Source organism: Eleutherodactylus coqui, chromosome 8 (genome assembly GCF_035609145.1).
Source record: "Eleutherodactylus coqui strain aEleCoq1 chromosome 8, aEleCoq1.hap1, whole genome shotgun sequence".
In the NCBI taxonomy this organism is placed as follows: Eukaryota; Metazoa; Chordata; class Amphibia; order Anura; family Eleutherodactylidae; genus Eleutherodactylus; species Eleutherodactylus coqui.
The window spans coordinates 77461809-77485718 of NC_089844.1; the positions used below are offsets into that span (position 1 = coordinate 77461809).

The window sequence follows — 23910 nt, forward strand, 5'->3', positions numbered from 1 at the left end:
GATTTTTGTTATTCCGTGCAGAAGGTTTTTCCAGATTACATGAAATGTATATAAAATATCTTATTTACATGCGCTCGTGTAAATAACCGCACAATCTGCGCCTAAATCCGAAATGTGCGAACATAACTTTCAATAGGTTATCTATATGGCCCAGTAGAGCATATGAACATCAGGAGGTGGGTCCTGTGTCTAGGAAACCCCTCCACAAGACCGAACCGCTCCCATTTTGGAGGACTCAATACTGTCCTTTCCTTTAAAAATGGGAACGAGTGGGGGTTGGGGGGGGGGGGGGTTATAGCACATCATGCATAACGTAGTGCAATAATAGTGCTAATCAGAACAGTCAGAGCGAGTGGCAGAACGCTATACGGTATTTTTAGCCGGGTATTGCTTTGCTGGGAGGTATTTTCGTTCCTTTATAGAGGGCAGACCCACATTTAACAATTCAGTGGCTTCATAAGTAGCCTGAAAAAGTGCTTTCAGGAAGTCACACGTCTCTTAACAACATCCAGTTCTCCATTTACTTCTCATCTATAAAGAGCTGGCGGCCGATGAAAACAATGGGCCTCCGCTCGTCACACAGGCGCCGCCGCGTATTATTGACCTCGGTGGTTATAAAACGAAGCGTATGGTTACACTGTGACAATGAGTGGAGCGAGGAGCTGGGGGGGCGATTGTAACGAGCGAAAGAGAAATAATGTGTTGTCACGCCGGGGTGAGCGCTCGGTGACGCAGACTTCTGTGAACTACATTATCTCCTGATAACAGCGCTAACCCTCCGTAGGAAGGAGCGGGCGCTCTCCCCTGTTCAGATGAATCTTGGGTTATTTCCAGGCTCGTTCAGCAATATCTCATGTGGCGAGCCATTTTTCACCCACTTCTACTTATAATATAAATATAACTTTCCAGCTTGGCAGAGATTCTGTAGGAAAAAAACAATGAATACAGAACAGCGAGCGGTGGAAATCACACGGTGACTGGCAAGAAAGGCGCAAGCGGCGACGGTTCCTACGTGCATGATTTGCATACGCTGAAAACTGTGCCGATGGGAAGCTTTTATTGTTAGTTTTATTTATTTTTTATTTATTTTTATTATCTTTCCTAAGTAAGGAAACACTAAATGGTCATTTTCTTTGGATCAGCAGGAAGGCAGAACAAGAACAGCGGCGCTCGAGTAATGGTGGCTTTACACGGAACTACGATTGTCTGTGTAGTCGCCAGGAATAGTCGCTGGAGCGTATGAACGGTTTGTGCGCTTTTATAAAAGACTAGGTGATATACCCGTGCGTTACACGGTGATTTTATGAATAGCAGTCCTGGCATATACAAAGTGGCCACAAAAATGAGCTGAAAATCTGTATTGCCCATAGCAACTAATCATAGCGCAGCTTTCATTTTATCTCAGCAGTATAAGAAATAGCAGCCAATCATAGCACAGCTTTCCTTTTACCTCAGCAGTATAATATATAGCAACCAATCACAGCGCAGCTTTCATGTTACCTCAGCAGTATAATATATAGCAACCAATCACAGCACAGCTTTCCTTTTACCTCAGCAGTATAATATATAGCAACCAATCACAGCGCAGCTTTCATGTTACCTCAGCAGTATAGGAAATAACAACCAATCACAGGTAAGCTTCAATTTTACCTCAGCAGTATAATATATAGCAACCAATCACAGCACAGCTTATATTTGACCTCAGCAGTATAATATATAGCAGCCAATCACAGCACAGCTTTCCTTTTACCTCAGCAGTATTATACATAGCAACCAATCACAGCGCAGCTTTCATGTTACCTCAGCAGTATAGGAAATAACAACCAATCACAGCGCAGCTTCAATTTTACCTCAGCAGTAGAATATATATCAGCCAATCACAGCGCAGCTTTCATGTTATCTAAGTGGTATAATATATAACAACCAATCACAGCGCAGCTTTCATGTTACCTCAGCAGTATAATATACAGCAACCAATCACAGTGCAGCTTTTATTTTACCTCAGCTGTATAAGAAATGAAAGCTGAGCCGTGATTGGTTGCTATTACCAACAAAAGTTACAGGGGCAGTTGGTGAGTCTACGATTTTTATTTCCGCCAGTATTCGTCGCCTGGCGCTGAAGAACGCTCATGCAAAGTTTCACTCCAATGGGATCAGAGCTGTGGATTTGTATACGACACATAACAGACAGATTTTGCGTTTTATGTATAAGATAGTTGGCTAATTAGGGGGCATAGGGCTCCATGTGGGCATTTTAAAGGTCGACTGCTACCCAACGCCCGCTCACTGGTTGCAGAGCATGCACAAAAACATCTCCAATTGAACACTTGCTGTTGTGGTCTCTCGCTGGTCTAACGGGTCAGTGCTGCAGCGAGTGCATCTTCGAAGACCAAAATGTAAAAAAGAAAAAAAAAAAAGCAGTGGCCAATCACCATTCAGTAGGAGGCATATGTCAAACGCACGCACCCCTCTACAAAGTTGCTGGCTATTTGTTGAAAGATGATTACCTGTTTACAGACAATCAACCAGCGACTATTTTCGATAAACTGCAACAAAGCGACTATCAAGTCATTCTCACTGATCAGCCGGTTGGAGGGCACATTTCCAGGAAACGACTGTCTCTTGCATTTGCTTCACCAAGAGACTATTTGGACGACCGTTGCCCGGTGTACAGCTGCACTTACTTGGAACTTAAGGCCAAGGTCCATAAGCGGATTTCTGCTGCGGAATCAGGAGCGGGCGTTCCGCTCTAGATTCCACAGCAATAAGCCCCCTTAGCATGCTATGGTAAAACAAGCCATCATGTCCACGAGCCGAAATCAATTGCATTTTCCGTTCGCAGATGAAAAAAAAATAAAAAATTTAAATCCCAGCATGCTTTATTTTGCTGCAGTTCCTGTATGGTTGGCTTTCATTGAAGTCCCACATGCGGAATCCAACCCGCCTGTGGACATGAGGCCTAACACAGAGGAGAAGTGTTTGGCAAGGTCAGGTGGTTCGTGTCACGGCTTAGGATGTGATCAATTGTTGGAGGTAATCAAATGAACGCGTCGGTAAAAATTGCTTCGGCAGAATATAAGATAACGAGAATGTTATCCAATAAGCAAACGGGTCTAAGCTTAGACCCGTTTAAAGCAACAAGAATGTAAGTTTAGAGACCGCAACATTCTCGTTATCCAATAAGCAGGCAGTCGTTTATAGATGAATGACTGCCTGTTTACACGGGCCGATCCGTTGTTCAGGTTTTTTTTCAGGCAACTAAATGACGAATGAGGAGCAAACATTCTCGTTTGTCATTCAGTCGGGGCGTGCCTTTACACTGAACGATAAACATTCAGTTAGCCGCTAGATGCCGGAATCTGAACGATTTATCATCCCGTGTAAAAGGGTCCTTCTAGAAATCATTAGCAGAAAACAGGCTACTGCCAATGGCAGCCCATGTCCATGGCTATGAAAGACCACCATGAAGGACACCAGCTGGAGCGCTTTACTCAGATTACTGTAGAAAAAGCTCCCGTCGTACACAATAAAAGGATGGAGACACGCGTCACTTATAGCCTTTGAGAACACCCATTTAAAACGACACATCATTAAAAAAAGGCTCATGATGTATAGGTTTAATGCACATCTGTGACAGATGCTATATAGTGGCATCTGACACCAATAGGCTAATAAAAATTACATATCCCGTAGTATACTTTTATTTTGCCTAGACTGCAGTGAATGGAATAGCGTAGTCTACTGTGTTATTTGATCCTTTAGGTATAATCGCCAGAGGGAGGCCAAAAGGCTTCTCTTTGTGCCTTTACCTGACAAATACAGTTTTCCCATGTCTCATTTGGGAAAGTGTTCCTTTGCAGTGAAACACCTAATAGCTAACCTCTCTATTAAGAAGGCTCACATAAGTAGGGCTCCCTTAGTAGTGAAGAAAGTTGCTCTTCATGGGAGTATAAAATTGATGTAATGCAATCCATCATTTTTGGGTCTGCAAAGCTAAAGCCTGGGCAGCTCTCTCTGCCTCTCTCCCAGCAGCAAGTGACAGTAATACTTCAATGCCAATTCAACAATCAGCTGCAGATGAATAAAATGTGGTCTCTGACATTATCAATCCCCCTCCCCTACACACTAAATAAGCTTTGGCAAAATCTAATGATTTATGATCAGGTTGAAATGTGAATGCATCCTAAAATCAAAGAGTCTGTCAAAGGGTCCAACTGGTGTGACACAAATCCAATAAATTAAACAAACAACAAAAAAACGAGAAAAAAAAAACAAAACAAAAACATGTTCTTAGTTTGTTAAAAAGTACTTACACAAAAAACAATATAATTTTTTTGGGTCCTTGGGGCACCACACATATGCAACCTTAAAATTCCCAAAATGCAGACTAAATACCAAAGTGTAGAATCATCACACTAAGTAAAAGTTAAGATCTAAAAGAGATATTTCACATCAGTGACATCCATAAGCTAAGAAAATACAATCTTGTAACCAATAAATTGGCCTTTTATTAAATGGAGATAGGACGCCCCACTGTGGAGATAATTATTTTTCCACTTTTAATTGATGACGCTTTGAATTCTCGGCAGAGCGCTGGTGTAGCGGAGGTCACACAGCTTGTTAGACGGGGTTTCGCCGTGCTAAGTACTGTTACCCAATATACCCCGAGGCTCCATTTTCCTTTGCAAAACATTTTATGTCAAGAAATTCCCCTAGCACCAGAGGAGCTATTAGCACACTAATATATCTTGCCTTGGCCCAGCAAGACGATCCTCGAAAGGCCAGTAAAAACTAATTTATTTTTCTAACCGGTTTCAATAAATGACAAGTGTTCGGAAATTTGTGTCACCTCCTTTAAAAAATGGGCACATCGCTTGTTGCCTGCAGCAAGTTTGCTGAATAGCGGAGTGATTTCCTGCGGAGACGCCGCTGCGGTCTAGGAGGGCCCCAAGGAAGCACAATCAGACACTTCAGCTATCCTCAGTAGTATTTACTAGGGCAGGCACTAAGTGGTGGCACTTGTAAGTTAAGTAGCTTTTTTGTGTTATTATTACATTTATGGAACAATGAACTTGCGATTTACTGCTGTAGCCAATAATACTAACACAGTTATATAACGCGCCCTCATTATAATGCACATTTATATTCTGTCTGCACAGTGTGACACGCCGCCATAGTGTGATGAATTGACTTGGCTGGGAGCTCGAGAAGCCGATAGAGCAACTAAATTGGACACGTACTAGCTTACTCTCAGCACTTAATGCTATGAACGGCTAAACAAATACGGCTTAAGGGGGTTGTCCTCTTTCGGCCACCCCTTTTATCAAAATCTCCCGTTCTAGTGAATCATCCCAGCTGTAGAGGTGGCCGTCCGTATGAATAGGGGTTGGATCTCAGAATACTGTTCATTGCTAACTGGTGGAAGCCTGATGGCAGGGAATCGCGCCTATCGCCTTGCACAGGTCAGTTCCCATCCAAATTCGGTGCAAAAAGCTACAACTCAGCCCCACTCACATGTTTTCATGGACAGAAAGTGACATTAAATACGTTTTATTGTGGGACTACATAGAGGAGAAAAAGAAAAAAAAAAAACACAAAAGCTACCGTACTCATCTTTTCCAATTTTCATATCATCTTTTCGGGCTCAATAGAAAGTCTATGGTGGTAATTCATGAAAAGCTTTATGCCACAATTCAATCTTGTTATTTATACAGTATAGCGCCAAGTTATTCCGCAGCGCTTTCAGGTAATTTATTACCTCCCACCAAGCTGGGTACTCATTTTACCAACCCTAGAGCCAACCTAGAGCCGGCTCCCTGAACCCGGCAGGGATTAAACTTGCAACCTTCAGGTCATGAGTGAGAGCTTAGGACTGCATTTCAGCTGCCTTAACACTCTGCGCCTCACAAGGCTCTCCATTATGGTGTTAAAAAGTCACAAATTTTTGTGCAAGTCAACTTGTGTAACTTTTCCAATTTGTACGCCACCCTCACCACCCTTCTAAAAAGGAGTTGGGCTTGGTGGGGGTGGGGGGACAGAGACACCAGCAGCCTGTCAAGTACACTATAGTTTATGCCACAAACTGGCAGCAATTCTAGCAGATTTGACCTTCCGTAGAGTGCAGCAAGTATTGGACGATCCAAGATATGCCAAGTGTAATAAGTGGCTTGTGCCTCACTACATTTGGCGCATTTTATTCCATTGTTACTCATCTAAGAGCGACATGTAAAATATTCCTAGGCTGGGGGGTACAGTACCCATGTGTGCAAGCTGTGTCCGAGAAGCATCTGTCTGGGTGCTGCCCGACATACGTGCAGGCAGCACTCCTTGAACATGTATTAGTATATCTTATTCCTCATCCGTGATATGCACAGTAACAGGGCATGCACAAGATTTTCATGTGGACAATCAGTCCATGTGATAAAAAGTCAACATGCATATCCTCGTAGATCTATAATGGGGCCGTGTGATTAATACGGACTGCATACGGCCCCACATACACTGGTGTGCAGGGGCATTAGATAAATGTGCCGCTATGTGTTTGTAGACGGCTAACCGATCACAAATGAAAAACCCCAGTGCTCACATGACTGCTTCTGCCTCTCCATTTTTTTTTTTAGCAATTAGTGGGGTCTCAGCATCCAGACCCCCCCTGCCAATTTGGTATTTAGGCAATAGAGACATAAGATACTGAAGATAGTAGTACACAGGGCGTCACGTACAGGTAACCATAATTAATAAACTCACCGACATCCATTGCAGTTTCCATAAAACTTTTCTGCCTTGAAGCAAATTCAGCAAGTAACTTCTGCTGCCTCTCTCGGGCCTTCTGACGTCTGCAAGACAAAAAGTTACTTAATTTACATGTCTAATTATATGCAAAGCTTTATAAGCACATGCAGTTAATAAGGACTGCTGAATACAAGCTACTTAATGGGAACATGTAACTAAGCTTCATGCTGCCACAACTAAGGGAAGTCCAGACCGGCGGCCACATTACAGGGAGGGATTTAAAAAGTAGCCACGAACGGGAAGAAGAGTCACAGAGGCGGCTTCCTGCGGAATCAGCTGGACTGATGGGTGGCTACTTGCTTGTCTATAGGAATACATAAGAAAGTAACCTCTAGATACAAGAGCATTGCTTTAGGTACCGTATATACTCGAGTATTAGCCGAGCAGAGTCAATAAGTTTTACCACAAAAAACTGGTAAAACCCATTGACTCCAGTATATATTAGGTTAAAAAAAAAACAACAACACTCACCTCCCAGCCTGTGTCTGTGTTCCCGGCGTGATGGTCTCTATGGTGGTTGGTGGTGCGGCAAGTTGCTTGAGAATTCTCCCCGCTGTCATCTCCCTGCTCGGTTTTGAATTCCCCCCAAGTCAGCGCTGTGTAAGTAAGCGCTGTGATTGGATTGAGCGCCAGCCAATCACAGCTGGCGCTCGATAAACCAATCACAGCCATTCAGTGATGTCATCCACTGAATGGCTGTGAATGATAGGGGGAATTCAAAGCCGAGCCGGGAGATGACAGCGGGGAGAATTCTCAAGCAGATGCTAGCTGGAAGGAGAGTACTGCATTTTTTTTTTTACTTCACTCGAGTATAAGCCGAGGGGGCTTTTTCAGCCTTAAAAAATGTGCTGAAAAACTCGGCTTATACTTGAGTATATACGGTAACTGCAATTAAAAAGTATATTTTGTCCGACCTTGTATTTCACTATGGAACAATGCCATCCGTGGCATATCGCTACTACGTGTTACCACTCTTGGCTCACTGATCACTAGAGTGAAGCCATAGCCACAGTCCACGTCGCCAGCGGGTAAAGCCATCAGTAATGTGCCACATTGCTTTGCTAGCGCCAATGACATTCCACTGTAGGAATCAGAACTGGGAAGTCCAAACCTATCTCGGGCGTCACACATTTTTGTGGGCACATTGTAAAAGGCTAAAAACATTCACAAAAATAAAATGCCCTAAATGTGAGCTGCACTACTGTTATTAATCATAATTAATGTGTAAGCCCGATGCCAGCAGATCCGGACTGTTTAACATACCCCATCCGTAGCTGTGTGAGAGCGCTGATGGATTCGCAATCGTAAAGAATGAAACGAGGAATCAATGCTGCACAATATACATTTAATCTCCAGTGCGGCAGTATATTAATTACATACATATCATCGGCCGTAAATCACATCCTGATCAGAAGGGTTAATGTCCAAATTAAAGTGGTTATGTGGCGTAGGATTACTTGTAAACAAACGGCGACTACACACCTAGTAATATAACATAAAGACCGTATAAAATGATGTAACATAAAATAATAGTGCAACGAAAGGATGCGTGTCCTGGCAGAGAATGAATCAATCAGACCTGCTAAAATCCTCTAAAGGGAAACCGGACTTTAACAAAAAGATCAAAAAGAGTCATTAAAAGGGGTTGGCCGACAGGACACCCCTTTATCATAAGGCCCATATAGGGCACAGGGGGTCACTGCTGAGGTCACCTTCCATTAGTCAGAATGAAGCGCCATCAAGTCAATACAACTCTTGCACTGGCGCACTAAGGTTGTCCATATATTACATGGATGTTTATGCATCTGAATGGCAGTAAAGTCACTACATGTTGCAGCGTTTCATCTGCAGGGAGACAGTTCCGATGATGGAAACGTACCCCAGAAAATAGTCTTGGGAGGTGGACCTTTAGCTTAAAGGGAACCAGTCGTTAACTATAAGCACCATAAACTAAGTTATGGAAGTTGTAGTTGAAGCGATATGGAGTCTGGGGAACTCATTTCCATACTCAACCGCTCCTCGTTCCTGCAGTGTCCCCAGAAGTAGTCAGCATGCGCACACCAACTTCACTCTTTACAGAAAGCAGTGTGCGCTCCCATAAAGATGACTGGGGGTGTATGCCCGCCTCCTGAAGAGCGGCACGACAGCTGTGAGTGCCGACTTCACCAGGGGACACCACAGCAATGGGAGAGTATGAAGAGAGGCGCTCTTAATGCCACATCACCTAAATTCTAAGCACCACAGCTTACTTTATGCCGCTTATAGTTGATGACGAGTTCCCTTTAAGCAGACTGCTGTTCCAAGGTCCCATACCAAAAGTCTAGTCTGTGATGAAACGTCCGTTAACGGACCGCTGGTACAATCACCGACTTGTGAAGCTCACGTTCTATAGAACAATCCTACTGCAACAAACAGCCGTATCCCAATACATTACCAGCATCTGTAATGCAGCTTGTAGCTCATGTAGCATCAGCCCTACAGGTCACGTGCCGGACATCGTACAACAGACAGTATATAGCGGTCATATAGCCAAGAGCTTATGAATGAGGGCTGAACAACGTTACAGTTAGGCCACTATCACATAGCCGAGAATCTAACTCGAGATCTGTGTGTTGCCAGACTCACAAATTTTGAATAAATAGGGGAAGTAAATTTTTTTTTAAATTGCAGCATGTCCTATCTTTTTGCATTTCTCAGAATGCATTGCCCATTGTTTTCAATAGGACAGTATTGAACTTTCTCCTGGAAAAAGGTGATCAATAAAGTGCAATTCTGGAGTTATGTTTTGTTTTTTTTTGCAAATAAGCATGGAATACCAGCTCTACAGCGCCACCTATTGGATGGCAGCATTCCTCCAAGTCAATGTCAGACCCTTTAAACGAGTCTTTAAAGCAATGATTGAGAATTGAAAACCAAGCGAGAAATCCATACACAGACAGCCGTTTTGGGGTTTTTGCCCCTCAGTGTATAGCAGGTTCCCAATCCTTGTTTCAATACTTGTTTAAAGCATGGACATTGATTTGAAGGAATGCTGCCATCCAATAGGTGGCACTGCAGGGGTATTGTTCTATCTTCCTTATTTGCATATATTTCCCAGAGGAGCATGCATGGGCTTAGAAATCTCCTCAGACCTTCTAGGTGCTCTCCTTAAGGAGAGATGATACCCTCCCAACCCGCATTTTTTTTCCTGGACACTCTCTATATGGGATACATAATGCAGTACTCGGACTTCTTCTGACATAACCAAAATAAGACGTTACCAAATAAGCTTCGAGTCTCTTTCGTTTTGATTTTGAAAATGGGGAGGTTTTTGAACTTTTTGATATCCCTTAACTTTTAAACCCCCCCCAAGTATTGAGTATATGTTATTTCTGCCAACATTTATGACTTCATATGCAAAAATACATGGCAGCCTTGGGGGCCTGGCTGCCATGACATACAAACAGCATGTCACGGAGGTGGTGGCATTGAAATGCAGCTGTCAGAATCGACGGCTGTCAATTGTCAAAGCCAGCTGGCACCCACCATGTACGGAGTGGGCTTGGCTACTGGGCCTGCTACTTATATGTACATCCTTTAGCATTAAAGGGTTAATTACCGCCTCACTGACTTTTCATACAGCCGAGAACAAACGCTTCGGGTGTAATTAAATTAGATGTTTTTATCACAGCTTTGCGTGGCGGTTTTTGCACCAATTCTACAGAGGGATTCCTGCTTTTTTTGCCTTGCCCCTCGAATACCTTCGCCGCAAGTGCACAAACACGTTGTGTCGTGCTGCCGTCATGTCCTTGTGTGACATCGCCACTTTTTATGCATGCATTCTGCCATCCAAGTTCCGCTTCAAGTTAACCGGGTCTGACTGTAAATAGAGATCCCTAATAAGGGGACATAAACTAACTGTGACAGATTCAGTGCAGCTCAGTAATTTTCCGTGATGGCTCACGGGGACGAGACGCTGAGGCTGGGAAGGGGAAAAAAAATTACAAGGCTTCTCAGCCTTTCCTCGAGTGCCGACTCTTGGTTTCTATGGCGACAGCGCGTCATGTGGGTAATGCCACCTTTCGTCTTTGTCTGCAGGTTGTAGCCGCCACAAATGGGTCATCATGGAGCCTTATAGGCTGTTCGATCTTCATTACCAGAAAACTCCACTTGAGATCGGAGAAACAAATGAAGGTGGCGACGTGTGAGCCGCATGACAACGGCGAATTAGATTCATCTTCATTCAGAGCCGTCAACAACCAGAGCAATTTGTGAACGTGTCACAGAGCCGATATACAACAGGTCTGCCATGGAGCAGCGGGAGCTCGGCGAAAAGCAGAAGGTTCACAACAAACATAACGCAAAGACTTCCAACACCAAGCAAATGTTCCACATGCCGTAAGCGGAGAACGTCTCCTACCATCTGGGGGTAATCACACTTTTTATACAAAAATTGGGCAAAAAATTGCATATCTTCTACATAAAACGTTATAGAGAACCTCCGGTAACACATGCGAGGATTTACGGGATCCCCAGAATCCGTTTTTTTGGGGGGATTTTTTTTAAATAAGGCATAAACTTTGTAAAAGGTCTATTGTCACGGAAGATCTGCAGTTCAAGCCGCCAACAGGACGCATGAGCGTCTGCACTTTTAATTTACACATGCTCCATTTTAGTGTGGTTCCTGCATGGACGGCTTCCATTGAACTGCGGATGGGCCGCCGATTCCGCGGGAAAGCAGGAGTTAAAAAGAAAAAAAAAAAGTACTGCGCAGCGGCCGGCACGTTGGCACACATCCGCAGTACAGAAAAAAGAAGACCTAGACAGATAATCCAGGTCTCAGGCCGCGAACAGGGTCGAGTTCCGTTGTGGGCTCCTGCATGGTGAATCTGGCCGGCCCGTGGACATGAGGCCTAAAGTATAGGAACCGCCGTCTGGATGAAAGCATCATAGGGATGGCACTGAAGTTTGACAAATGGCTGTACGGGGATTGAAGTTTTTTTTTCACCAGGATCTGCCGTGTCGGAGCAGCGCTGAGCGTTTAGACACAGTGAGAAGCCAGCGATGATTGTTCAGCTGGTTAAAACTGAGCAATAAAGAAAAAATAAATTAATAGTAAACAATGTTTTATCTTTAGACCAACGATTATCAGTACGTTTGAACGCATTTTGAGCGATAATCGCCCCGTGTAAATGGCCCTTAAGACTGGTGTTTTTCCAATCCACTGTCTTATGTCTAAAGACATTCTGATAGATGTACAGCTCTGATGTCGGAAGATGTCCAACAGGGTTATCTTACTGTATATTACTGGCTGCCCTGTTGTCGGTGGGCCTCTCCAGCATGTCACATACCGCAGTACTGGCTCTAGCCAGCAGATGGCGCGATTGTATAATAGCAGAAAGAGAAAGCCCCCTAGGAAACCCTGAATCGAAAATTGGATTGCAAAGGGTTCAACACAGTCAGCGATTGAACGATAACTCGTTCGCTTATCATTTATTTCATACAAGCATGAGAATCACGGCTGGCTCGTTTGCTAACCGTTGGGTTTAACCCCTTCCCGCTGCAGGGCGTAAGTTTACGTCCTGGCAGCCTGGTACTTCCCGCAACAGGACGTAAACTTACGTCCTGGAGATAGAGCGGGATCACATATGATCCCGCGCTATCCCGCAGCGGGAGCCGGCTGTCAGTCACAGCCGGTGTCCCGCTGCAACAGCGGGGGGGCATAGCTGTTAACCGCGGCAGGGAAAGAGTTCACAGAGGAAGCGCACTCCCTCTGTGTCTCCGGCCAGCTCTCACGATAACATCACGAAAGCCCGGCCTGTCACCATGGCAACAGGACGCCAGACACTGGCGTCCTGTATTGCCTATGCCTGAGATCACTGTATAAGCGATAAGGCATGGCAGAGCAGTAGCTCTGCCATGCCTTATGACAGCGATCATCAGGGCAGTGGTTAAAGTCCCTCAGAGAGAGACAGTGTAAAAAAAAAACAAAGATTAAAAAAATGAATAAAAATAAATGTAAAAAAAAAAAAAAAAAGAGTAAAAAAAAACATTTTTTTTATGCTTTTTCTCAGATTAGCATAAAAAAAAGGTATAAAAAAAAATAAAACCCCACATATTTGGTATTGTCGCATCTGTAACGACGCGTACAATAAGTTGCACATGCTTTTGACTGTGCACGGAACAAAAACGCTGAAAAACGCAATAAAAGTGATCACAAAAAGCCATATGTACCCCAAAATGGTACCAGTAAAATCTACAGCTCGTCTCGCAAAAAATAAGCCCTCATAGAGCGCCATACATCAAAAAAATAAAAAAGTTACAGGACTTTGAATGCAGCAATTTAGAATAGAAAAAAGATTTCCAAAAAAAAGGGTTTTTATTGCAGAAAAGTGGGAAAACCTAAAAAAAAAAAAAAAATGTAAAAATTTTGGTATCGTTGTAACCGTACCGACCCGCAGAAAAAATGGAATGTCTCATTTATGCTGCATGATTAAAGGAGATGTCCCGCGCCGAAACGGGTTTTTTTTTTTTTAAACCCCCCCCCCCGTTCGGCGCGAGACAACCCCGATGCAGGGGTTAAAAAAACCACCCGCACAGCGCTTACCTGAATCCCGGCGCTCCGGTGACTTCTCTACTTACCGCTGAAGATGGCCTCTTCCTCCGTGGACCGCAGCTCTTCTGTGCGGTCCACTGCCGATTCCAGCCTCCTGATTGGCTGGAATCGGCACGTGACGGGGCGGAGCTACACGGAGCTACACGGAGCCCCATAGAGAACAGCAGAAGACCCGGACTGCGCAAGCGCGGCTAATTTGGCCATCGGAGGCCAAAAATTAGTCGGCACCATGGAGACCAGGACGCTAGCAACGGAGCAGGTAAGTAAAAAACTTTTTATAACTTCTGTATGGCTCATAATTAATGCACAATGTATATTACAAAGTGCATTATTATGGCCATACAGAAGTGTATAACCCCACTTGCTGCCTCGGGACATCTCCTTTAACACTGTAAAAAAGAAATAAAAAAAAATCTATGGCAGAATTAATGCGTTTTCTCTCCCTGCTATCATAAAAAATAATAATAAAAGTTTTACAATATAGTCTATGTACCCAAAAGTGGCACCGATAAAAACTACAGTTCGCCACGCAAAAAACAAGCCCTCATACGGCCGCGACGACGGAAAAATAAAAAAGTTATGACTTTTGATAAACGGAGAAGAAAATCCACCAAAAATTGTTGCGTCCTTAAGCCCTAAGCTTTACGCGGCGGAAATTCGCAACGTTACTCCGGAGCCATTAGGTTCTATTGAACCTAATAGCTCAATGTCCACGCTGCGGAATTCCACAGCGTGGAACAAACTGCGGCATGCTCTAATTGTCGTGGGAATATGCATGGCCGGCTTCCATTGTAGTCAATGGAAGCCGCCCGTCATACTATACTTCCGCTGTAGCACAGCAAAAGTATCGCGTGTCAACACGCCCACTGCCGGCCACGTCATCCCGCACTGCCGGCGCGTCACACACTGTACTGCGCATGCACGCTGGCTCGAGGGACGGAATAGCGCTGCGGACCTGGGAGGTGAATATGAAGGTTTTGGGGGGCGCCAAGGCGGATTCTGCTGTGATATTCTGTATATTACTGGCTGTTCTCTTGTCGGAGCACACTCTGGCATGTCACATACTGCAGTACTGGCTCTAGCCAGCAGATGGTGCCATTGTATAATGGCAGAAAGAGAAAGCCTCCTAGGAAAGCCTGGACCCAAAATTGGATTGCAAATTAGTCTGGAGCAGCTCTGGCCAGTCGGTGTGCCCAAATGGGAAACGTATATCAGCTACGAACCAACAGATTTGTGCCATGATGTACACTAATCGCTGGTCTAAATTACAGTAAATCTCGCGGACTGTCAAAGGAAACATCCACTTTTGCTAAAGGCCCACCCAACTTTCATATATTTAAGGAAAAAAAAAAAAAAGAAGAGGTGAAGCACAAAAATGAAAAAAGTCGCATATTTTTTTGTAGAAATGCAGCATGCGTAACAATTTGCAGAGGTCGCTAGATAAATTCCCCCTTCCCTTTGGGTCTATATTGCGTCACAATTATTCCAGGACAGCCACGATTAATATCACCTTGAGTTTACATAGAAATGACTATTACTACAATCCGTTTTTTTGATGCAAAGAGCACACACTGATGAGGAAAGGGGTACAAAGGACTCCTATTCTTGGGATTGTGGGTGTCTCAGCGGTAAAAGCCCAACAGATCAGCCTTTATCATCTATTCTAAGGATAGGTGATACAAGCCAATTTAAGCATAACTCCTTTAAATAGCTGAACTCTGTGAACATGGCCAATTAAAATCAAATAGAGTCTGTACTCATTTAGTAATTTCTAACACTAAAAAGAATAATACAATGAAATCAGCCAGAGAGACCTGAAAACGCACCCAAAGGGTGGTTTCACATATAGGTTTTCAAGGGTTTTTTTTCCTCTCTCTTTTTAGAGACCAACAAGACAACAGAATTCCTTAAAGGACCACTCCAGTTTTTTTTTTTCATCCATTATGTAGCCATCCCCAGTATATACAAGGGGGTTTGTGTTGCCTTGGTTAGTTATTCCTTTCTATCAGAAACTTTCTCCTTAGAGGGTCATGTGATCTCAGTTCTGACCAGCTCAGATCTACTTGGGTTTGTGTGTTCAGTTTCTAGTCAATTTCTTAGTTTGTGTGATGCTGTTACATGTACCCTACTACAGAAACTGCCTGGAGGGAAACATAGGATATGTATGGTTTGTAGTTAAGGCAAGTATAGAATGTAATGATAATTAAACTGCTCCAACCCCAGCAGGCAGAAATGGTATAGCCTCTAGTTAATACTGTACTGATGGATCATGGGATTGACTGAAAGTGAAAGCAAATTTTCATTATGAACATGGTGCCTGACAAGCATCAGGAAGTGGCTACAATACACATGGGACACCACAAGAGTGTGACAGGCCATCAAGTGAGGGGGCAGGGATGGAAGAATGCATTTTTGCAGCTGTGGCCCTTTAATGTGGGTTCCAAGTTGGCAAAAAACTAACAGAGGTTTTCCAGAGACATTGTGAAACCACAAAGCCTATAAAAAACAACATCAATATAGCTTGGAGTTTCCTTTACCTTTCCTCCTTGTCCAGCGTTTTCTTCTCGGTAGGACTAGACTTCTTGGGTGGGACAGGTGGAGCAGCTTTCCTACAAACTTCATCAATGCTAAGTTTGTTTAAGCAGCTTCTCTTTGCAGCCTTCAATAAAATCCTTTCCACAGCAGTCACTCCATCCCCATGAGCGTACTTGGATAAGTCTGCTTGTACAAGACAATCGGGATCCCCCAACCAGGGTGGGCAATAGGAGTCCGATTTCCCAGACAGTTTCTGGTGAAGTTTGATCAGTAAGGATAGCATGCTCTCCTTCACCTCCAATATCACGGTGGTGAGTTGTGGCGTGGAACCCGGCGCTGTCCACTTCAGAGCGGAGGTTTTTGGCCGCACAACTTGATTGGCTTCGCTATTGCTCCGGTTTATGATCTCCTGGAACTTCTTCCGACGTTCAGCAACCAAACTGAAAACTTGAGCGGTGCCCAAGTTCTAGGGGGGCAAATACATATGAAATCAATGAATAAGACACTGAAGAGTACTCAATTTAAACAAGCATGAAAGCGCTACCATCTGACTACATAAAGGGCTTTTACTATTGATGACCTATCCTCAGGATAAGTCATCAATAGTAGATATGTGGAGACACACCGCTGGGGATCCCCCGATGATTGGCTGATTTCCCAACCCGCTGTCTGCGCACAAGTGTCAGAGATGGTCCCCGGGGTCGCTCTGCCTACTAGACTTCCTGCTGCAACCTCAAAGACAATGCTGCACTGACAGCGGGCTGGACGATCAGCTGATCGCCAGGGATCCTAAGTGGCAAATCCCAGCTGATCAAATATTAATAATCTATCCCAAGGATTATAATCAATAGTAAAAACCCGGCAAAGCCCTTTAAATACATTTAAAAGGGCTGGACCAAAATACGCTTTTATCGCCCATCCTTAATCTAGTCGGTGGAGGTTTGTGTCCCCTTTCCTGCTGACTCGCTGCCTCCTCAGTGAAATTAAATGAAGCGGCATCATGCATGTGCAGTGCCGCTCCATTCATCTTCAATGGGACTGCCGAAGAAACCTGCATACTTGTACTTGACTATTTCAGTCAGCCCCATGCAAATGAATGGAGCTGCGCTGTACATATGCGACCATGATGCAATACAATCTCTACATCACTGTGGGTGGATGCAAAGAGCACACACTGATGAGGAAAGGGGTACAAAGGACTCCTATTCTTGGGATTGTGGGTGTCTCAGCGGTAAAAGCCCAACAGATCAGCCATTATCACCTATTCTAAGGATAGGTGATACAAGCCAATTTTAGCAGAACTCCTTTAAATAGCTGAATTTTTGTAGCGGTTTTGCAAAATAGCAATTTTTTCTGTAGCCGTATTATGCAAATTGCAGCTCTCACATGCAAAAAAAATATATATATATTATTTTAAAAGTTCTTAGTTTGAGGTCGTACTTGTCATATTGTTCTTCAAAACCACACTCGTCACTTTGTTACAAGGGTATACGAAAGGTCATAAATAACGATTCAGAATATATTGCAAGAAGATTAGCAATTATGCTTAACTGATGCAGAATGAAATAAATGTGGCACGCAATGATTATACTTCATTTGCATAGAAAGCCATGCACAGACCAGGACTACTGGGTGATTTATAACCAACACACATGCAGTCCTTTCCAATGCCATTCATCAAAATTAATTTGCCTTCTTTAAAATAAAAAAAATAAATAAAAAAGTCCAAAGACCTTTGCAGTCATTGTTGAACGGGGCAATCGAAAAGATGATGCCTATGAAATACATTCATCTACTGCAATTAGAACGGTTAAGAAGCAACCAAAGTTAGTCTGAACCAGCGATGTAAGGAGAACACAGATACCAAACATGTAATGTTACTTTAGATTAGGCTTAAAAGGCGCAAAAGTAAAATCTGGACAGCCCTTCAGAAATTCATAGGTCAGGGCACTAAAAATCGAGTATAAAACGTATCAGGCTTCACAAAGTTACCAACATTTGGCAAAGTGGCACTTAAGGAGGAGCTGTTGCACCTTCTAAACCAGCAGACAGCTGTGTCTCCACCGATTCCTCGGGTGGTTTTATTTTCCTACCCCTGCCCTCTTCATTACTCACAATGCTACCGCATACTTTCCAAGCCAGCTACGAGTCTACTGTCTAGTGTGCAGTCTCCATCACCCAGTGTCAAAGCAGGATGTGGCGTTTCAGTGACACTGGGCAGCGAAGATGCACCAAAGAAAGAACTGGTGTTACTGCACGATCTTCCGGAAATAAGAACAGAGTCAGACTTTAAACTTCTCTTTTTCTTTATTAAATACGACGCCAGCACAATCTCTTCTGTCGCACATCTAAGTCACATGTTTTGTCACAGCTGTGCGCCCACAGGATCACTGAGGAAGAGGCTTGTTGCCTTGAAATGTGTATTGTCCTGGCATCACACTTAAAAAAAAATTAAATAAATAAAAATAAAAAAAAAAAACATTTCTGAATCTATGCTTGTATCCCAGAAGGTTGAGCTGTAACCAGTTTTTCTCTTTTGAGCATCAACCTATATCCTGCCTATCCCCTAGGTGTGGCGTATTTCTGGACTGGCAGCATCTTACCATATTCTTTGGTCTCTTGGTTCCACTAAAGGGTCAACCATACCAGCCTGCCTGCCCACAAATAGTCATGTGATGCTTGTGGGCGGCCGCTAACAATGTGAAGCTGGGGACAGTTCTATTGCTGTTAGCAGACACAGTGTAAGACCGCCTGCAGACGGCTGGGTCGGATCTGGCAGCCAGAATTCTCGCCACGGGACCCGTGCCTGCAAAGAGCAGAGCGTACTCACCCGCGCCCCGCAGCTCCCAATCTTTCATGTGCCGGCTGCCGGCGCATGCAGAGCGGAGCCGGCGAGTGACGTTTCTGCGCGGGGCTCTGCAAGCCCCGCACAGGAATAGAAGATGCTGCCGTTTGTTTTTGCCGCGCGAGATTTCGCGCAGACAAACCGCAGCCGTCTGCCTAGAATTGCGTTTGCTAACGCAATCCTATGGCAGCTTCCAAGGGTGGAAATTCCGCTGAAATACCGCCGCGGAATTTCCGCCCGTCTGCAGGCGGCCCAACTGCAGGCATAGCAGTGCTGTCCCCTGCATCTATCTCTCTCTTCTCTGTCTGTAATCTCTCTCTCATCTCTACAAAGGAGCAGGCATCGCTGGGGCGAGCTGTCAAGCAACTGCGTCCGAGAGGTCGTCCCGTAAAAAAGCACCATAAACCCCTAAAAAATTCTTTAGAAACCCCCTCCAATGCACGATGACTCCGTCGTAGCATGCCATTTACCCACCCACACCCATCAGTAAAATTGAGGGCGCAGTTCTGCTCTCTAGTGTATTTGCAGGAATGCCGTATTGATGCTGACAGCAACACTAAGGCTGGGTTCACACTGGGCGGATTTACTGCGGAAATTCCACCCTGAATTTTGCCGCGGCAAATCCACTTGCAGCTTTTGATCCCGGGATTAGCCAGTCATGCGGGACAGCGAATCCGCAGCGGCAAAGCCGGCAGAGGCCGGCGCTGCGGCATGGATTCGCCGGCTGCAGCATGTGAATTTTTTACGTCTTCCGCTGCGGCCACGCTCTCCGCTATGGGAGTGCTGGCCGCAGTGGAAGAGTGTGCGGCCAGGCCGCTTCAAAACCCGCGGCTAAGTGCCGTGGGTTTTGAAGCAGCGGATTCGGGGCAGAAATCTCGAGGTTTTTCACTGCGGCCAAACCGCGAGATCTCCGCCCTGAATGTGACCAGTGTGAACCCAGGCTAATAATTACTTCTGTGGCCGTTCACCTGAGTATCTGGGAATATAACTGTACTTTACCCTTTTAAAATCTACAGCCCGTGGCCCTCTGCTTGGTTTTGACAAGTGTAGAGAAAGATGGGGGGGGGGGGGGGGGAGGGGAAGAGATGGAAGAGCCAGAAGCAGGAACTGAGCTCCCACCCCTCGCCACTATTTGCAATGGAAGAGGCCGGGTGGGGGCGGAGCTAAGTTTGGGATGTAGCTCCGCCCCCACCCCGCCCCTCCCATTGTAAATAATGGCAAGGGGTGGAGAGGGGGCAGGAGCTCAGTTCCTGCTCCTGGCTCTTCCATCCTCCTCCCCCTGCAGACGAGGGCACTGTATATCGGCTGGGCGTGAAAACCCAGCCGATATACGGTCATCTGAATGACCATCAGCATTGTGCAGCTGCCTCAGTCTAAATCAGCCCCATGATCTGTATATAAGCAGCTGCAGACTGACGGCAGTGCCTCTCCTCAGCTGATTTCTGCTGAGCTGTTGGGATTCCCCTGACGTCAGTCAGGACGGGCCGCCCTCCCCTCCGGCATCGCACGCAGGCGCAGAGGAAAGGAGCACTCTGACGTCAGTCAGAACGGGCCGCCCCCCCCCCCCCCAACCGGGATCGCGCGCATGCGCAGAAGAAAGACGCCTTTGACGCTGACCCAGGACGGACGGGCCGCCCACAGCAAGCACTGCTTGTGACGTGGGGCCCGTCCGCTGACCTAGGAAATGGCTCATGGACGGAGCAGAGCCGGAAGCGGTCATTTTGACAGCTCCAGCTCTGCTTTAAAAAGCTGCAAGAAAAGATAAAAGATGCAGAGGACATCACTGATGATCGGCCCTGCCAGGCAAGGTGAGTAATTTGTTTTCCCTCTTCATGTCAGAACCCCTTTAAGAGTTGCCCAAACAAATATACTAGAGGCTATTTTTTCCCTAAACATATGCACCATTTTAATGGCGGAAACTATAAAAGTAATTGGGTTTTATTTAAATGGACCACAAAAGCGGCTTTTGCTCGGTTAGGAAGGGTCGCGGTCTTCCCAGCGTGTTCCTTCTAAGGGCTGTACATTTACATATTATCAAATATAGAGATATTACAGTAAATATCTTTACTGCACCAATGGGTTATTATACATCATGCAAGTCCGTAAGCCAAGTATGAAACACCTGAAGCATTTCAAACCATCCAAGGACAAACATCACACAGCTAACCTCTCGCTGGATAGAAGGTCGTCTGGAACTCTGCTAACGGAGAATGAAAAGCATTACTTTTTATCTAGATGAAATCCTGAATGCAGCGAGTCTGTATACTAAACAGAACTTGGTTGTCCCCAAAGTCGCTATCAGGGCAGTTATTACTAGGAAAACTAATCACGAAATTATTCTATGATCAGATTAGCTTAGGCTCCAGCCACCATTATGGGGAGCTGCTCTAATATGGTTTAATCCCCCTACAGTTTAAGACCAGCTCTGTTCACTCTGCAGGAAACGGACATGACAGATTTGGATGAACCCTGCTCGTTCTACCTTAAAAGGGCCACTCCAGTGATTTTGTTTATTAGCAATTCATTGTGCAGCTATCCACCAGTATATTATATTTATCCATCCATCTACTTTGGTTAGTTGTTTCTTTTTTGTCAATCTCCTGGCCTCTTTTTCCTCAGATGGTCATGTGATCTTAGTTCTGCCCAGCTCAGATCTACTTGGGATTACGTATTCATATTCTAGTCAATTTCTCCGTTTGTGCGATGCTGTTGCATGGATCTACCACTGAAATTGTGTTGGAGGTGGATACAGGCTCTTGTCACACAGTTATAATATAAAGTGAAGCTGCTGTCACACAGTTATAATAGAGGAGATCATAGCTCATCCTCCTTACTGTATACTTATGGTCTATAGCTTATTTAGGTGAATATAATTGGTAATAATTATTTTTTAATACAAATTACAAGTAGTCTTCATTTTCAAGAACACCTTGATTAAAAGAAAAAAAAACAGCAAGAGATAAGTGTGCAAAAGGTATACATAGCCTTTAAGCACCATTACTGTTCTTGGCCACCACAAATACAATTTATCCCTCTGCTACCCTACACATTGGAAATCATCCTATGGAAGGAAGTTGATCAACTAAAAGAAAAAGAAAAAAAAAAGTTTTTTTTTCCAATATCAACCGGGCAATGTGGGCAGCAGATACTGATGTACATACTCTAAATAGACTTAATGCTTTGTGGCGTGAGCTAAAATCCATTATCTTTAGGAAATTCTAATCCAGTTTGGGTTTTATTAGGGAATGCTTCATATTTTATATAGCAGGTGACACATCTACCCAGAAGAAGAATGGACGACATTTAAGACATAGCCATAGATTATATAAGAACCAAAAACTTACATGTGTTGATGAATGGCCGTCAGAGCTGGTGCTCGCTGGCTGCTCTCTTCGTACCTCTGGAGCGGTGTCAGGTACTCGTACGCGCACGTAGTTTATGACATGACGCATGTTACACAGCAAGCTGCTACCAGGAAACCAGCTGTCATGGCAACGATCTGGTCCAGCAATGTCCTGACAAGAGAAATGTTAGGGAGGTACGAGTCATGAGATAATGACCTATTGTATAAAAATCACATTTTTGTGTTAAACATATTTTAGTATTTTTGGTGATTTTTTTTTATTTTTGGTCACAATCTTCTATTTATTAAATCCTGCATTTTTCACACTGACCATAGAGCCCAATACTAGTCTGTTACTTCCCAATCTGTTGAGGAAGCTTTGTATTAGTCATTTCACTGAAGTGACACCTCTATGTAGAGAACACAGGACCCTCCATTCACAATCTGTATAAGCTGTGATCTACTCCCCCCTCCCTGCACAGGTCACAGAGCATGGCTAGATCAGTCTCCCATACAAAGTCAATGGGTCCCCTCCTGTCTACTGTGTGACTAGTCCATGAAGCAGCCGTAAAGCATAACTTCTTAATGCTTTTAAATGTAGTTGCGAAAAGATGGCCGCCCTCAGTCATGTACAGACAACAGAATAAAAAACTCTACAATCAGAAAAATGGAAAATGTTTCACTATCTGGTTTTAATTAATACGAAAAAGAAATTGGTGATAAAATCCCTTTTAACACCTTAAGGACCAAGCCCGGTCAATTTACTGTGCTTGGTCCTGGGTTTTAATCCTGGCCGACAGCAAAAATATAGCGCGGGGTTAAAGCCTCTGCAATCAGGCAGGAGCAGGTCACGTCCCCAGCTGTTAGACACTGCTTCTTTCTTCTCCTTTGGGTCCTCAGCTGTTTTTAACTGCTTCTGCCTTCTTTTTTCCCACGGGACATAGCGCTCAATGAGCGCTATGTACGAAGAAGTGAAAGTAGAAGAATTACTTCCACTACGTGACCTGGTGATCACGTGACCGCTGGATCCCCCTGTCACAGCAGAGCTGCAGGATCCTAGCAGACCATGATCAATTCTGCCAGTGACTATGGTCACTACAGGGGGATATTTTCCCTGTAACTAAGGCTCCTATGGATGCATCAGCTACAGTGGAAAAGTGTGTAATCAGGGGGAAAAAAAATGTATAATGTCAATAATTATAATATATATAGGATCCAAAGCAGACACCAACCAAAACTGTTACTATATGCGCCCTGTAATCCAAAACTATACATATTATATAGCTAAAAGTCCGAAACGAAATGGGGAATCCATTCCCGTTCTTTATTTTAGTGTATATATACACAAATTAAAAGTAAACAAACAAGAAAGGTTATAAAAAAATTATTATTTTTTTTTAGCTTTTTACCCCCAATAAAACAAAACAAAAAAAAGGTCAGTGAAAAAGATATTTTAAAAAATAGCCCTATGTGGGGAAAAATAGGGCAGTAAAACCACCACATGGGTAAAATCCCTAAAAAGTATCTGGTCCTTTAGGTACAAAGCAGCCTGGTCCTTAAAGGGTTAACATTAAATATGGTCAACACAGATAAAAGTATCAAAAATAAAAACAGACGGGGGTATTAAATTGAAAACATACCTCATCGCAGGGATCATCCTCTGGATAATTTTCTAACCCAAGCTCTATGAGATACAGGACCATGCAGAGGACGTGTTCTGACATGTTCTGATGATCCATCAAAATCTGAAAAAGATGAAAAATAATATTCAATGAAGTGCAAAAAAAACCAAAAACACTA

The 23910-nt window shown here is 44.2% G+C and overlaps 1 protein-coding gene across 1 annotated transcript in view; it reads right to left on the reverse strand.

The window, feature by feature from the left end:
* UBR3 (ubiquitin protein ligase E3 component n-recognin 3) overlaps window positions 1–23910 on the reverse strand; it is a 169937-nt gene that overhangs the window by 72928 nt on the left and 73099 nt on the right. The window contains exons 20-23 of the mRNA XM_066577805.1: window positions 23751–23855; window positions 22112–22282; window positions 15925–16388; window positions 6748–6836 (exon numbers count right to left, since the gene is read on the reverse strand). Coding sequence (XP_066433902.1) covers window positions 6748–6836; window positions 15925–16388; window positions 22112–22282; window positions 23751–23855 — 829 coding nt within the window. The remainder of the gene's footprint in view (window positions 1–6747; window positions 6837–15924; window positions 16389–22111; window positions 22283–23750; window positions 23856–23910) is intronic.